Below are 15,273 nucleotides of genomic sequence, written 5' to 3' on the forward strand. Positions count from 1 at the left end.
TGCCTCTGGGAAGCCTTCCCCGGCTGCCCCCCCCCCCCCGCCACCCCTGGGGTGGGCAACCATCCTCCCACCGGGTCACTCACAGGGGCTGGGGTGCAGGGGGACCTGGGTAGCACCCACCGTGCTCTCCCAGGCTCTGCACCTCCTGTGCCCACAAGGCCCACCAGGAAGGAGTCTTCCTGAGCCACACATGCCTGGGAGGGCAAAAGGCAGCAATTGGCCCAGGGAAAGAATTGCATACCGATGACCGCCATATTGTCACATACTCTGACCCGTGATCAACTAGAATTCAAGCAGTTCACGTATCACGAAGCAAAACCGCATGTCACAGAGGGAAGAGGTCTAGAAGGCATAATCACTTAAACAGAAACCTGGTGACACTGATACCCAAGGTTGGCTTTCTCTGTTTGTGTGTTTATTGCCTCTAGAAGATTCCATGGGTGTGATGGTCAGAGGAAAGATGGCTGCTGGCTGGGTAGGTGGACAGATGGGAGAGCGAAACCATTTCTCCTGGAAACTCCTATGTGTCCTGTAGCTCAAGTGGGTCGTGTTGTGTCATGACAGGAAAGGGGTTCTAGTAGGTAGCCCACTGCTGGAGGCTGCCCTGTTCAGCTTTGGACAGCCCCTCACCCCCGCAAGAATGGCCCAGCACCAACGTCTATGGAGCCGAGGCTGAGAAGCCCTTCCGTGTAAACACATAAACAGTGCTCTTTGCACGAAAGGAAATAAGCCACGGGGGTAGAGCTGGAGGTGGGGGCCCTTCTCCCGAGCCCTGAGCAGTTTTGGAAGAGCCCTCCAGATCCCCAGGGTGGTTATGCAGAGGCCTGAATCTTGGAACTTTCTGGAAGCCTTGATGGCTGAAGTGTGGCGAGAGGAGGGCTTTGAGCAAGGCGGGCGCTCAAGGAGGACCCGAGCCTGTGGGCCAGGGTAAGCCGTCCAGATTTCATCCCACGGCAGTGGGGAAGCCTGAAGCGTCTTAAGTGGTTTGGGAGAGCCGTGGGCTGCTGTGCTACAGCGGGTTGGAGGCAGGGACCGGCGAGGGCTGGCGGATGGGGGTGTAGCCGGAGGTTTGAGGTGGCAGGAGTGAGGGGCGCGCCGTGGGTCTGGGTGTGGGCCGCAAGGAAGCAGGGAGGCATCGGGAGCCGCCGGGCGCCTGGCAGAGGCAGAGGGTGGGGGTCCGCCGCGGGGCTGGCGGGGAGGACGCATGGCCCCCACTTAAATTCAGGCTGCAGATAAACGACCGACCGTTTTAGTATAAGCCCGTCTCGTGCCATACTTCTAAATAATCATGCTTAGCTGACATTCACATTTACTTGGACGTCCTGTATTTTTATTTGCTGACGCTGGGAGCCCCAGTCACAGCAGCCACGTTGGGCTAGCTGTCCCCCTTGGACAGTAAGGCACAATGGCAGGTAGGCCGGTGTCCACACAAGCGCAGGGCCCAGAAGAGAGGTACGGCCGGGAGAGACATCGGGGGTAACATCACAGTCGGGAAGGTGTGCGAAGCACAGACAGAAGGGATGAAGACGGGTGCTGGCCGGGGACTAGCAGTCGAGGCCACGGAGAGGAGACAGATGTGGCTGCAGGGTGCCGCTGGGCACTTTGACAGGGGCAGCATCCGTGGGGCCCCTGAGAGAGGGGTCGGCCGGGGTCAGCCAGAGAGCCTGCCGACCTCAGGTTCCCTCTGGGGCGCCCTGGTTTTAAATATGCAGATCTCTGGTCCACCTGGGCCGTCTGCCCATTTTCTAGCTAAGTGGCTATTGGGGTTTGAATGGCAGTTGCTCTGGTTTATTGACTGATCGGGGAGGATTCACGTCAAGACCAGCTGGTTAGGAAGCCGCACTCAGTCCCTCCCCCCTCCAGCAGGACCCCGTTTTCCCCGCGGGCTCCCCTCCCCTATTTATTTTCTAACTGGCCGCTGCTGTCCTCTAGGCTCCTTCTCGTACGTTTGTGGTGTGGTTGGTTGGCCTCTCTCCCCGCCCTCGGTGTCTGGCAGGGCTGTCTTCTGGCTCTGTTTCCGTCCTTCTCCCCCTTGACGTTTTCAGACACGTCGGGAGATCGTCTCGGGGACCCTTCGCTTTGATTTCTGCTCCCACTGGCTGGGACGGTGTCTCTTCTGCCAGCAGCGTCCCAAACCTTCGGTCTTTCTCCTTCAGGAGCAAGATGCTTTTGATGTCATGTTATCTCAGCGGGGTGAGCGGGGGAGGAAGGAAGGAGAACGAGCCTTCTTTCCATGTGTGAGCTCTGTTTTCTTGATGTGAAGGAAGAACCACTAACTGCAACCACACTAACAGCGGGAGGCGTTGGGAGCTCTCTGGGGGGGGGGGCTGCTGGCGCCACGGAGAGGGGGGCACAGGTGGAGAGGAGGTCTGCCATGCGAGTCTCGAGCCTTTCTGGGACAAACGGGGTCTCCCCAGGTGCCCGTGCAGACCCAGGAGTCTGCCGACCCCCGCTCGTCGTGTGTTTTGCTCCGTCATCGCTAGGTCAGGTGGCTTCGGTGCGTGACGTTAGTGGCACTGGGTTCTCTTCCCAAAAGACGTGCGAGAACTTCCATCCTTTCCTTCTGTATCGGGGCAGTTTGCGAGGCACGAATGAGAGACATCCCCCAAGAGCTGAGGACCCCCATTTCCACCCAGAAAACCATCTGGGTGGAGCCCCTTCGGGGCTGAAGAGAGCAGACTCTCATGGGTATGGGTCCGCCTGGGTTTCCTATTTCTCACGGCAAGGACCCTGTGTCACATTTTCTGTGAACTTGTCCGTTTTATCCAACGTGTAATGATACAGACAATTATCTTATTTTTCTACTTGTGCCTGTGGACGTTTGCCCTTTATCGGCCCGATTCGCGAACTGAGGGTTTCGCGTTGTTCCTTGATGGACGTGGACACGCGGGATCTCTGTCATCTGTCCCCCAGCCCCACCCCCAGCAGATCAGTTCTTTTTCCTCAAATGCTGAACCCGTTTGCTTTTCTTCTTAGCAGTGAAGCTTGTCCAGTCCATCCTCTGCTGGGCCTCTTGGCCGCCTTCCCCAAGTGTCCGTCTTGTGGCCGTTGTTAATATTTTCTAGATTTTCCGTGTGTGTGGCTTCAGTTTCCTCCTTAGCCTCTGAATTCTTTGGAAGCAAGTTTTTTAAAAATCCCAACTGCTCAGGTTTTTTGGTTTCTGTTTCAGATTCTGCGTCTCCTTCTCTCCCTGACCCTCCGCCATTCATGCTCTGTCTCTCTCTGTCTCAAAACTAAATAAACTTTAAAAGTAAAAAAATACATATACATAACATAAGATTTACCACCTTACCCGTGTAAAGGTTCTGTGGCACAAAGGACGTTCACGTTGTCAGGCAGCCATCCTCATCATCCATCTCCAGAACTTTCTCGTCTTCCCAGACTGTAACTCTGCCATTAAACGCTAACTCTTCATAAACACGAACACCCCCTGCCCCACCCCCCGCCATCTGCTTTCTGTCCCTAGGAATGTGTACTTCATAGGAGTGAACTCATACAGTACTGTCTTTTGTGGCTGGCTTGTTTCACTGAGCCTGATATCTTCGGGATTCACCCACCAGCAGCATATGGCAGGATTTCCTTCCTTTGCAAGGCTGAATTAGGGCGCCTGCGTGGCTCAGTCAATTAAGTGTCCCACTTCGGCTCAGGTCATGATCTTGCGGTTCATGAGTTCAAGCCCCATGTCGGGCTCTGGGCCGACAGCTCAGAGCCTGGAGCCTGCTTCCGATTCTGTGTCTCCCTCTCTGTCTCTGCCCCTGTCCCGCTTGTTCTCTCTCTCTCTCTCTCTTTCTCTCTCTCAAATATTAAAAAAAAAAAAAAAGTATAGATAGGCTGCATTTTTATCTGTTCATCTGTTGGACACCTGTGTGGCTCCCGGCGTCTGACTGTCACGAGTCGTGCCGCTGTGAACACGCGTGTGCACGTATCTGTTCGAGACCCTGCTCTCACATCTTTTGCGTGTCTTCCTGGAAGTGGGGTTGCTGGCTCAGATGGTAGTTCTGTGTTTACTCTACTTTCCCGGAACTGCCATCCTGGTTCCCACGGCAAGGGCACCGTTTTGCATTCCGTCAGCAACGCTCAAGTGTTCCAACTTGTCCACATGCTCACCAACACGTGTCGTTTCTGGTTTTCTGAAGGTAGCCATCCTGGCAGGTGCAAGGTGCCCGTCACTGCTTTCCAGGTGGAATTTAACTCTGTCAGCGATGATACTCTGGTTTATCAGCTTTTAGTCTGACGTTGTCTGACTCCACTGCCCGGTCTTTGGGTGTTATCCTGTGTCGGTTAGGTTTCGGGCCCGCTTTAGCATCCCATTTTCTCATGGATGCGGGGGACACGTGAACAGGTGCCCCCATGTCTAGCACAGAGCAGGCACTTCTGGCGGGGAGGGAAGGAGGGAGGCGGGGTCTCTGGGCCAGAGCAAGGGGATGGTGGGCTGGGTCTGCCAGGAGGATCCTGGTCAGGTGACAAGCAGAGACCCTGCTTGACAAAGGCAGCATTGGAGAAACTGCTGTTTGAATGGCGAATGAAACGGGGCTGCGGCCTAGAGGACTTTTCCCTTCTCCCTTGACTGGCTTCTCAGAGAAGAGCCGGGGCTGGGGATTCCTCCTGCTGGGGATGGAGAGTCTTTTGGGGGGCAGACGGGACCCCTGGAGGGCAGTCAGTGTGCTCGGAGGGAAGCACAGCAGTGGTGACATGCCCAGAGACCACATGGGGAATGCCGGAAAGGACCGCGGCAACCACACAGGGGCTGGCACTGGGGCCTCCTGCCCGCTGGGGACAGGGCTTGGTGACTGAAGGGCCTGGTCCGGGGGAGCCAGAGAAACCAGCCATGAGGGAGGCAGGAGCAGGTGCTCCGAGAGGCCGGGAGCTCCTCCCTCAGGGCCTGGGCACCTCAACCTCTAGAACACTTGTCTCCAGGCCTTCCTGGTCCCGCCCCATCGGTGCCATCTTGAGGCCACCTCCTCCAGGGAGCCCCCTGCACTGTGGTTTATTTGTAAATCGAACACCTGCGCCAGTGCCCTGCATTGTCATTAAACACACACCAAGTAGACTTCTTTGACAGGTGAGCTCTGAAAATTGGTTTATAAAATCACAGAATTCCTTTTGCCCTCCTCTGGTGGTACCACAAGTCCCTTCAGGATGCCAGTGATGGCCGTGGGATTGAGTCTGGGTGCCGGCCCCTCCAGGACTCCGAGGGCCCCTTTGGGCCGTCTGTCCTCACCTTGATCTCTCCACTGGTGCCCCTCTGTGGGAGCAGTCCTCCCAGTGAGGGGCGGGGGGGGGGAGGTCTGCACCTGCTTCCCTCGGCACTGCACGCCGCCAGGCATCGCTGTCGGTGGCTGGGTGGCCATCCATCACGTGGACCTCCTGCCGCTCGAGCAAGACCCCTCTCGACCGCTCATGGGGAGGATGGCCCCGATGAAGCCGGCCTGCAGAGATGCCTCCCTTCAAAACTCCTGTGGACGTCGGTCATCCACAGGCTTTGGGGCCGCCTTGGGGGTCCCTGTTACTGAGCTGGCCAGCCTCACTGTCTCTCCCAGGTGTTCTGAGAGGAGCAAGTCAGGGATTGCCTCCTGGCTGTACCACTCCTGGGCTGTGTGACTCTGGGCAGGTCTCTTAACCTCTCTGAGCCCCCACTGTCTCCATCTGTTAAATGAGAGAATGAGAAAACCTGCCGTACTGGTTTTTGCAAGGATTTGCAAGGATTAACTAGACCGATGCCTGTAGAGGGCTTAGGACAGGACTTGGCCACTTGAGGCGTGGTTGTCGCCGCCCTGGGCGGGCGTCCCCAGCGTGAGCCATGGGAGGAGAAGCACTTCTGGAAGTGGTGTGTAACAGACCTAGAGCCGGGCCTTCTTTCTACCCATGATGCCCAGCTTGCTTCAAAAAAAAAATACAGATGGTGGCTCTTGGCAGAGACACAGATATCCTCAGGGGCCCAAATGTGACATGGTATCGTGTCCCCCAGCACCAGCACCCTCTACAAGAGGTGAAAGCAACAGTATTTAAAAGGAGAGACGAGAAGACCATCTCCTAAGACCCAAGCCACTCTGAGCTTTCTAGAAGCCAGAAGAGGCCTGAGAAGGGAAGCGGGCCGTCACCGGCAAGGAGTGCGAGGTGTCCCAGCGCATTCACACCTTTGCTTTCCGTGCCGTCAGCCCCCAAGCTCCCCAGAAGCCACTGCAGGTGGACACCGTGTTCGGGGAGGTGCAGGCCCCGAGCTCCTGCATTCGGCTCAGGACCGGGTCCTCCCGGCAGCCGCCCCGGGGTCGGAGGAGGCTGTGCACTGGGCAGCCAGGAAGGGATGGCTCGCGGGGCCTTGACGCCCGAGTAGGGAGTTTTTACTGGACACACGAGAGGTTTAATTTCTTTTTCAGTGGGTTGTCATCTTGGTTTTTGTTTTCATTTGTCAGAATAGGCTGACGGATGAGGGCAGCGTGTTCAAACCGAGTTCCGAGTACGTCATTCCCTGGGGCACTCGGTGACAGGCCAGGCATGTAGCGTCCTGGGGATTTGGCTCCCGAGGGGGTATCCTGGGGAAGTGGGTGGCTCTCCCTGCTGGCACCACTGTAGCGGGGGCCTGTGGCGTGAGGATCTTCACGATGGTGATTAGAAGATCTGGAAAGAGCAAAGAGGTAACATTTTACCAATCGTATGTTTTTGTGGGATTTTTAAACTGTTTTTTAAGTTTATTTATTTTGAGAGAGAGAGAGAGAGAGAGCAGGGGAGGGACAGAGAGAGAATCCCAAGCAGGCTCTACGTCGTCAGCATGGAGCCTAACCTGGGGCTCGATCCGATCTCACAAACCATGAGATCATGACCTGAGCCGAGATCAAGAGTGGGACACTTAACTGAGCCACCCAGGCACCCCTGCACTTATTATTTTTAAACAGTTGCACTGAGGTGTAACTGACCTAGAATAAACTGAATATGTTTGAAGTTTACTTTTTGGAAGGTTCGGACGTACGTGTATACCTGTGTGTGGACTCAAGACAGTGAGCCCCTGAAAGTGTCCCGGCCCCTCCCAGTCTCCCCCTCCTGCGCCTCCCATGTCCTTCCCCATCATCACCCCTACAGGCCATTGGGTTCAGGCCTCCAGTGTCCTGTGAGTTGCTAAGGGAGGCTCATGTCGAAAACCCCACCAAGGTGGGCTGTTCATTTTGAAGTGGGATCGCTTCCATGAAAACATGTCCTCTGGAAGCATTAGCCCACCTGGTGCAGGAGGTTCCCATTTCACAGACAGAGAAACTGAGGCCCAAGAGGTGAAGAAGCCAGCCCGGGCCCCAAGCGAGGCCTCCTCTATCTGGGGTCTCTGGAGGCTCGCAGGCTGCACTCCCCCTTCCCCCACTCACGGGCACCTCTGGGGGGTCTGTACTTCAGCCTCCAGCCGGGTCACCCTGCAGGAAGGCCTCCCTGCAGCTGCCCCTCCCCCAGCCCACCCCACCCCCACCCTTCACCCCACCCGCCCCCCAACTGCAGCTCTGGAGGATGGTTTGGGCTCTCGGGTTTTCCCTCTGCAAATAGGAAATCAGCCAGAGCAGGATGGGCCCTTCCTGCCAGATCCGCAGGCACAGACCAGGGACCCGTAAAACGGGACATACCGGGTTCACATCCTGGGCCCCTTGTGTCTCATTGGAAAACCTGATATTAAAGGTCTCTCAGTGCACCTGTCCTGCAGCCCTGAAGCCCAGGGTCCCCCAGGGGAGCCCGGCCTCCCTGTCTTTCCGGCCCCCGGTCACCTTGCCTGAGGGTCCCTCTGCCCTTGTGTGGCCACCATTGCTGCTCAGGTCAGGGGCGTTTTCCGCTGTGGAGAGAGGGAGCTCGTTCTTGGAATTCTCCCTAAAAGGACACCTAATTCTTGACGAACGCACATGCCAGGGAAGGCTGCTGTCCTGACACGCCGAGGACGGAATGCTATCTGCTCACGGCCTCCACACATGGCCTTTTAAAGACAGAGTTACGAGTGATTTCGTTCGCAACCACACAGGAACAGAACCCATCTGGCCCCAAACAGCGGGGTTTAAAACTTCTGGCAGTTTTAGTCAGTTTTAAAACGGTAAGGTACTCTCTCTCCAAGGAAAGAAACCCCGTGAGGCTTGTTTAAGAAAAAGGGGTGCCTGGGTGGCTCAGTGGGTCAAGCGTCCTGACTCGGCTCAGGTTTGTGGGTTCGAGCCTCCTGTCGGGCTCTGCGCTGACAGCACGGAGCCTGCTTGGGATTGTCTCTCTCTCTCTCTCTGTCTCTCTGTCTCTCTCTCTCTCTCAAAATAAATAAATAAACATTAAAAGAGAGAAGAAGAAAGAAAAACACCTCAAACCAGGCACCTGGGCGGCTCAGTCAGTGCAGCCCCTCCGTCCTGTTAGTGTCTCTGTCCCCGATTCCTTGGGTGCTCCCAGGAGCCCCCTGGGGTTTCTGTCACCCGTGGCCGAGCATCCTGACCGAGAAGCACGTTCATCTTTGCCCTGAATCTGACCCTTCCCGCACAGGAGGGGAGCCCACGATGGAAGCGCCCTAGCTCCCCTCTCACACAGAACACCCGCTGACCCTCTGGTCAGCCAGTGTCACTGTCCCAACGACAGAGGACAGATGTTAACGTGCACGCACGTCAGAGAGGGTGGGAGAGGCGGGGCAGCAGATACTGTTCTGAGAAAACAGAGCTGCTCCAGCCCCCAAATGAGGCTGAGGAAGTGGCCAGGGGAACGGCTGGGGACAGCTGGGACCTCTCGGAGGAGGAGGAGGCCACAGCCACGGACAGGCCACGCTTGGGGAAAGGCATCTGTTCCCAGTGGGGAGATAGGCAGAGTGCTGGGGGCAGCGAGGGCTGGGGACAGAGGGGTGACCCTTGGAATGAGGCTGGATGGGCAGCTTGGAATTCCTTCCAGAAGCCAGTGTCCTAGCACCCCTGAGCTCCCTGTGAGCCCCCGGCACCTCTGTGTCCACAGCCGGTGGGCTTTCTCAGGGGTACCCTCGCCGTGCTCGCGTGGGATCCGTGGGGCACCCGCCGGGGCTGTTGGGAAGTGGCAGGAACAGAGGGGTGGGGGGGCTCCTGAGGGCTCCCAGAGAGCCCCAGGGACATGCTGTGGCCTCCCGGCCTCCACTGCCACGCGCCCTGGCGGGGGGGGGGGGGGCCCTCCTTCCCAGAGCATCGAGGGAGGCCTGGCCTGGCCCACACGTGGGTCCTGTCCTCGGGAGACCCTCCAAGGAGTTTTCCCCACGTGCCATCCTTTTACCCCCACCCTGCCCGCCAGCCTTACTCCCCAGCTTCTCCGGCTAACACCCCAGGAGCCTTCCGGGGTGTCCTGCCCACCCTGGTGAACCCTGCCCATGGGACGCCCTCCAGGAAGCGGACACAGGGATGGCCGCGGCTCAGACTTCTGCTGCCTGGCCTCCCCTCTACCTCTGCCTTCGTGGGGTTTGTTGTGTGTTTTGTTTGGGTTTAATTTTTCTTTCGCTGCTCTGGAATGTCGCTTTGTCAGCTTTGACCCACTCTATGATGTGTGCAGCCTGGGGCCTGTCACGTAATTAGTTCAGTGGCTGAGTTCTCTCTCCCACGCCCGTCTCACGTTCTGGCGGAATCGGTGGGGGCTTGGGGGTCTTCAGATAAACCCTCTGAAAGAGCGTGGAGCCCGTGGATGCCTCTGGAGGCGCCTTGCCGTATCTCTTCCTGGGACCCACAGGGTATCCGTCCCCTCTGACCACAGTCCTCCCCTGACCCTGAGTCTCTGACTCTGCAGGGGCACATTGTGTGTGGGTGCACACTTGTGGCTGGACGCCTGTCCCCTTCCTGAGAGCTCTCGTTGCCTTGAGGGGATAGCTCTTGCCCACTTTGAGACATCCTGGCCTCTCTTCCAGGAGCACAGGCCCTGACCAGCCTCCCAGTACCTGGGACTCTGGGAGGGCCAGGGGAGGTCACACCCGAGGGGACTTCAGGGCATTGCTGTCAGTGCTCCCAGGTGGCCTCCACGGCTGGCCTGCCCTCCAGCTCCTCAGTGTCAGTCTCCTCTTCACTCATGTTTAAGGCTGCCAGTCAGCTCTTTTACCTTACCCAAGGCTGTTCTTTACCTCTTCCTCTCCCGGTTTGACACCTTACTCTGTGAGCCAGCTGTCACCTCTGCCCAGGGCTTCAGCTTCCCATTCAACACTCCATTCTAGCACAGCTGTGGGCTGGGTCCTATCTATCCACCTACCCACCCACCCATCCGTTCATCCATCCACCACCCACCCACCCACCCATCCATCCATCTACCCACCCACCTGTCCATCCACCCACCCCATCCATCTACCCACCCATCTGTCCATCCAATCATCCATCCATCCACCCACCCATCCATTCATCCATCCATCCATCCATTCAACTGTCTATCCACCCACCCACCCATCCACTCACCACCTGTCCATCCATCCACCCATCTAGCTTCCCACCCATCTGTCCATCCAATCATCCATCTATGCACCCACCCACCCATGCATCCATTCATCTATCTACCCATCCACCCATCCATCCGTCCATGTACCCATCCATTCATCCATCCATCTATCCACCACCCACCCATCCATCCATCCATCCATCCACCCACCCACCCAGCCAGCCAGCCATTCATCTATCCACCCACTCCATCCATCTACCCACCCACCTGTCCATCCACCCACTCCATCCATCTACCCACCCATCTGTCCATCCAATCATCCACCCATCCACCCACTCATCCATCCATCCATCCACCCACCATTCGTCCATCCATCCATCCATCCATCCAACTGTATATCCACCCACCCATCCACTCACCACCTGTCCATCCACCCACCCATCTAGCTTTCCACCCATCTGTCCATCCAGTCATCCATCTATGCACCCACCCACCCACCCATGCATCCATTCATCCATCCACCCACTCATCCATCCATCCACCCTCCCAGCCATATGTCCATCCATCCAACCAATCATCCACTCATCCATCCACCCACCTGTTCATCCACCCACCCATCCATCCATCTACCCACCCATCCACCCACCCACCCATCCATTCATCTGTTCATCCATCCACCATCCACCCACCCGCCCATCCATCTACCCACCCACCCACCCATCCATCTACCCACCCATCCACCCACCCATCTGTCTATCCACCCACCCATCCATTCGTCCATCCATCCATCCATTCAACTGTCTGTCCACCCACCCACCCATCCATCTACCCACCCATCCACCCACCCATCTGTCTATCCAGCCACCCATCCATTCGTCCATCCATCCATCCATTCAACTGTCTATCCACCCACCCATCCACCCACCCACCTCTCCATCCACCCACCCACCCATCCATTCATCTGTTCATCCATCCACCACCCACCCACCCACCCATCTGTCCATCCAATCATCCGTCTATCCACCCACCCATCCATTCGTCCATCCATCCATCCATTCAACTGTCTATCCATCCACCCATCCACTCACCACCTGTCCATCCATCCACCCATCTAGCTTCCCACCCATCTGTCCATCCAATCATCCATCTATGCACCCACCCACCCATGCATCCATTCATCTATCTACCCATCCACCCATCCATCCGTCCATGCACCCAGCCATTCATCCATCCATCTATCCACCACCCACCCATCTATCCATCCATCCATCCATCCATCTACCCACCCACCCAGCCAGCCAGCCAGCCATTCATCTATCCACCCACTCATCCATCCACCCATCCACCCACTCATCCACCCACCTACCTGTCCATCCACCCACTCCATCCATCTACCCACCCATCTGTCCATCCAATCATCCACCCATCCACCCACTCATCCATCCATCCACCCACCCATCCATTCGTCCATCCATCCATCCATTCAACTGTCTACCCACCCACCCACCCATCCACTCACCACCTGTCCATCCACCCACCCATCTAGCTTCCCACCCATCTGTCCATCCAATCATCCATCTATGCACCTACCCACCCACCCATGCATCCGTTTATCCATCCACCCACTCATCCATCCATCCACCCACCCATCCATTTGTCCATCCATCCATCCATTCAACTGTCTATCCACCCACCCACCCATCCACTCACTACCTGTCCATCCACCCACCCGTCTAGCTTCCCACCCATCTGTCCATCCAATCATCCATCTTTGCACCCACCCACCCACCCATGCATCCATTCATCTATCCACCCACTCATCCATCCATCCACCCTCCCAGCCTTATGTCCATCCATCCAACCAATCATCCACTCATCCATCCACCCACCTGTGCATCCACCCATTCGTCTGTCTACCCACCCATGTACCCACCAGGAACACCCATCCAGGAACTCTCCATTGAGCCCCCTGAAGCTGCAGTCTGAAATGGCACTTCACAGCCTGCTGTCATGACCCCCATCTATGACCCCCAACACCTCTCTTCATCTTCTGCCCTCTCCCCCAGGTCTGCAGTGAAAGAGAGGTCAGGCCCTCCACTATATTGCCCAGCTTCCTGCCTAGTCCCCAACACCTTGGGACTGGGCATTAGCTGAGTTCAGTCAAACCTACACCTCTTCTGGTGCTGGGTCCTTAGGCCTGCTTCTGAGCCCCAAAGCCTCAGTTTCCCGTCTAGTAAGTTGATGATCACAGTAGGACCTGCCTCCAAGATATCTGTGGGTGTGAAGAGCTTGGGCAGTGCTGTGCATTGTAGAGGCCAGAGGACCGTTCCTTTGCATTTTATTCTTGGAAGACGGAGGCAGAGGGGGCAGGTGTCTGAGGGGCCATGGGGTGAGCCCACTCAAGTATACACCCCCTTCTAGGCCATGTTTCAGAGTCAGGGACCCCAGAACTCCATACCCAGTGTACCTGCCCTGAGGGCTGCCAGCCTCTCCTCGGGTGGGCTCTTCCTCCCGCCTGCGGCCTTATGGGCTGCAAGGGTCAGCTGAGTGTCCACACGTGTCCATGAGGCCCAGCAAGGAGTCCAAGAATTCCTGGTACAACCCTGGCTTCCCAGCTGCGGTCTCCTCCAGGGATTTGGCAAAGCCGTGATGGTAGGGGTGGGGCTGGGGTGCCCTGTGGGCAGAGGGCCAACATTGCCTGGGGGGCAGTAGGTGGGCTGGGCCTCAAAGAGGGAATGTGAAGGACCTCCCACCCTGGCCCTGCACTGTTCCCTAGGGAGGCGGAGAAAGCAGATGTCCAGCATGGAGAGGAAGAGGAGGGAGGCCTAGGGGTGGGGACCCGGGGGACAGTCTTCCCCACCTGCCCAGCAGCCACCAGAGCCAGTTGTGGGCTTAGGGGGGACGAGGGAATTTTGAGCAGTGCATTCCCTTAACTTTTTACTTTCGAGCTCATATTTATTAAGCGGGAGGGTAAAACACATTTCACGTCACAGTTTGTCAGCCTGGTTTGTAACTGGTAAGCATCCAGACATAGGGGATGGGAGCAGGGAGCTCCTTGCAGCCAGTAGGCTGTTCCTGGGGCCAAGGGCTGCAGCCTGGACCCCACATTCTGGCCCACGTAGGCCAGAGGCCTGGTGGCATTGAGGGGAGGAGCCTGTGTCTGGTCCTGGGGTCCTCAGTTTGCACATGTATGAAGTGGGGGTGTGGGGAACTGCATCAGGGGTTGGTGCGAGGGATGGAGTGGTGAATGAGCATCAGACCCAGGCCCGGTGCTGCTTGTGACGGTCAGTCCTGGCCTCGTCCCCACGGAGCACTGGGAGGCGCCGTCAGACCCACTGTCAGCAGGCAGGGACCTTGCTGGGTTCTACGGTGATGGATGAGCCACAGGCTCCCTCTCCAGGGATTATGTGGAAGTGGGTTCTGGGATGGGTGTGCAGGGAAGACAGGGGAGGGTATGGGGGGGAGGCAGGGGAGGCAGGTGAGGGAGAGGGGGAAGGCAGGGAACCTAGGACCTGGAACCTGGAACCTAGTTCCCTCAGTCCCTGTGGTCAGCTGAGGGGGAGGCAGGGAGGGGGATGGGGAAGGCAGGGGAGGGTATGGGGAGAGGGGGAGGCAGGGGAGGGTGTGCAGGAAGGCAGGGGATGGTGTTTGGTGGGGGGGGAGGCAGGGGAGGGTATGGGGGGGAGGCAGGGGAGGGTGTGCAGGGAAGGCAGGGGAGGGTGTGTGGTGGGGGAGGAGACAGGGGAAGGTGAGGGAGAAGGCAGGGGAGGGTATGGGGGGTAGGCAGGGGAGGGTGTGCGGTGGGGGGGAGGCGGGGGAGGGTGTGCAGGGAAGGCAGGGGAGGTGGGTGGGTCCCAGAGAGGCTGACAGTCCCCCGGGCCCTTCGTTGCAGTGCATCACCTCCTCATGGCCACGGCCTGCCAGGACGCCAACTCTGGCGCTCTCCTCCAGGAACTCTGCCTCACCCAGTTCCAGGTGGACATGGAGGCCATCGGGAAGACGCTGTGGTGCGACTGGGGCGAGACCGTCAAGTGAGTGTCGTGTGGCCCCTGGCGGGAGGGACGTGGCTGGGGTGGGAGCTACAGGGTCTGGTGCAAGGAGCCCACTCACGGCCGCGGTGAGGGCTTCTTCGCCAAAGTCTGTGGTGGCGGAATGTGGCCATGGGCGAAGGAGGGCGCCAGCGATAAGCGAGTGGGGGCGGGAGGAGGCCATGTCCACAATGACCTGGGGCCAGGACGGATGGTGGGCCTTGTACAGGGGGAGCTCCGGGAGGGAGGGTTCCGTCTGGGCCATGTCTAGCTGAGACGCTCGTGGCCCATCCACGTGCAGGTGTGCGGGGGACAACAGAGAGCACCGTCTAGTGGCGGGGGGCTGAGTCTCGGTGGCAGGAGCCCCAGCTTGCATGGATGGCTCCGCTGGTTCCCTCGGTCCCCGTGGTCAGGCTGAGGCTGTTATTCCCACCCTGTTTGGGGCTCTGAGCTTCATCAACCTTTCGTGACCTGTGAACCGCCACCAAAGACAGCTGGCACTGAACCCCTTCCCCTTTGTGACTTCAGTTTTTCTGCCAAAGGGCCCTTCTTCCCGCCTCGCTGGGTGTATCCAGGGCCCTAGGCATTCCTCAGTGAGGTCGGGGGCTCTCCCCACCCGGGGCCCAGGCTCTTGGTGTTCTGGACCGGGAGCCAGAACTTGAGCATGATGGAGGAGGCAGGTGCTAGCATCAGAACAGCCTGTGCTTTAGGCTAATTGGTCTTCTGCCTCAGCAGAGGGATTTGTGTTTAAATTAAAGATGGCACGTTAATACAATCCAGGGGGGACACAGTGGGGTCCCCAAAGAAAAGCAGTCTCCCCGCTTATCTTGAGTAAGTGACCACGGATTGGTGCGGATGGCCTGCACACGGGTGGCCCAGC

General features: G+C 57.8%; 1 protein-coding gene across 3 annotated transcripts in view; it reads left to right on the forward strand.

Annotated features, from left to right (window-relative positions):
* RAMP1 (receptor activity modifying protein 1) overlaps positions 1-15,273 on the forward strand; it is a 47,450-nt gene that overhangs the window by 3,645 nt on the left and 28,532 nt on the right. For 2 of the 3 annotated variants that reach the window (XM_027046448.2, XM_053216016.1), the window contains exon 2: positions 14,258-14,396. In XM_027046448.2, the coding sequence (XP_026902249.1) occupies positions 14,258-14,396 (139 nt within the window). Of the gene's footprint in view, positions 1-400; positions 928-14,257; positions 14,397-15,273 lie in introns of those variants that run through there. The other variant, XM_053216017.1, reaches the window with a different exon arrangement.

Source organism: Acinonyx jubatus, chromosome C1 (assembly GCF_027475565.1).
Source record: "Acinonyx jubatus isolate Ajub_Pintada_27869175 chromosome C1, VMU_Ajub_asm_v1.0, whole genome shotgun sequence".
Taxonomy (NCBI): domain Eukaryota; kingdom Metazoa; phylum Chordata; class Mammalia; order Carnivora; family Felidae; genus Acinonyx; species Acinonyx jubatus.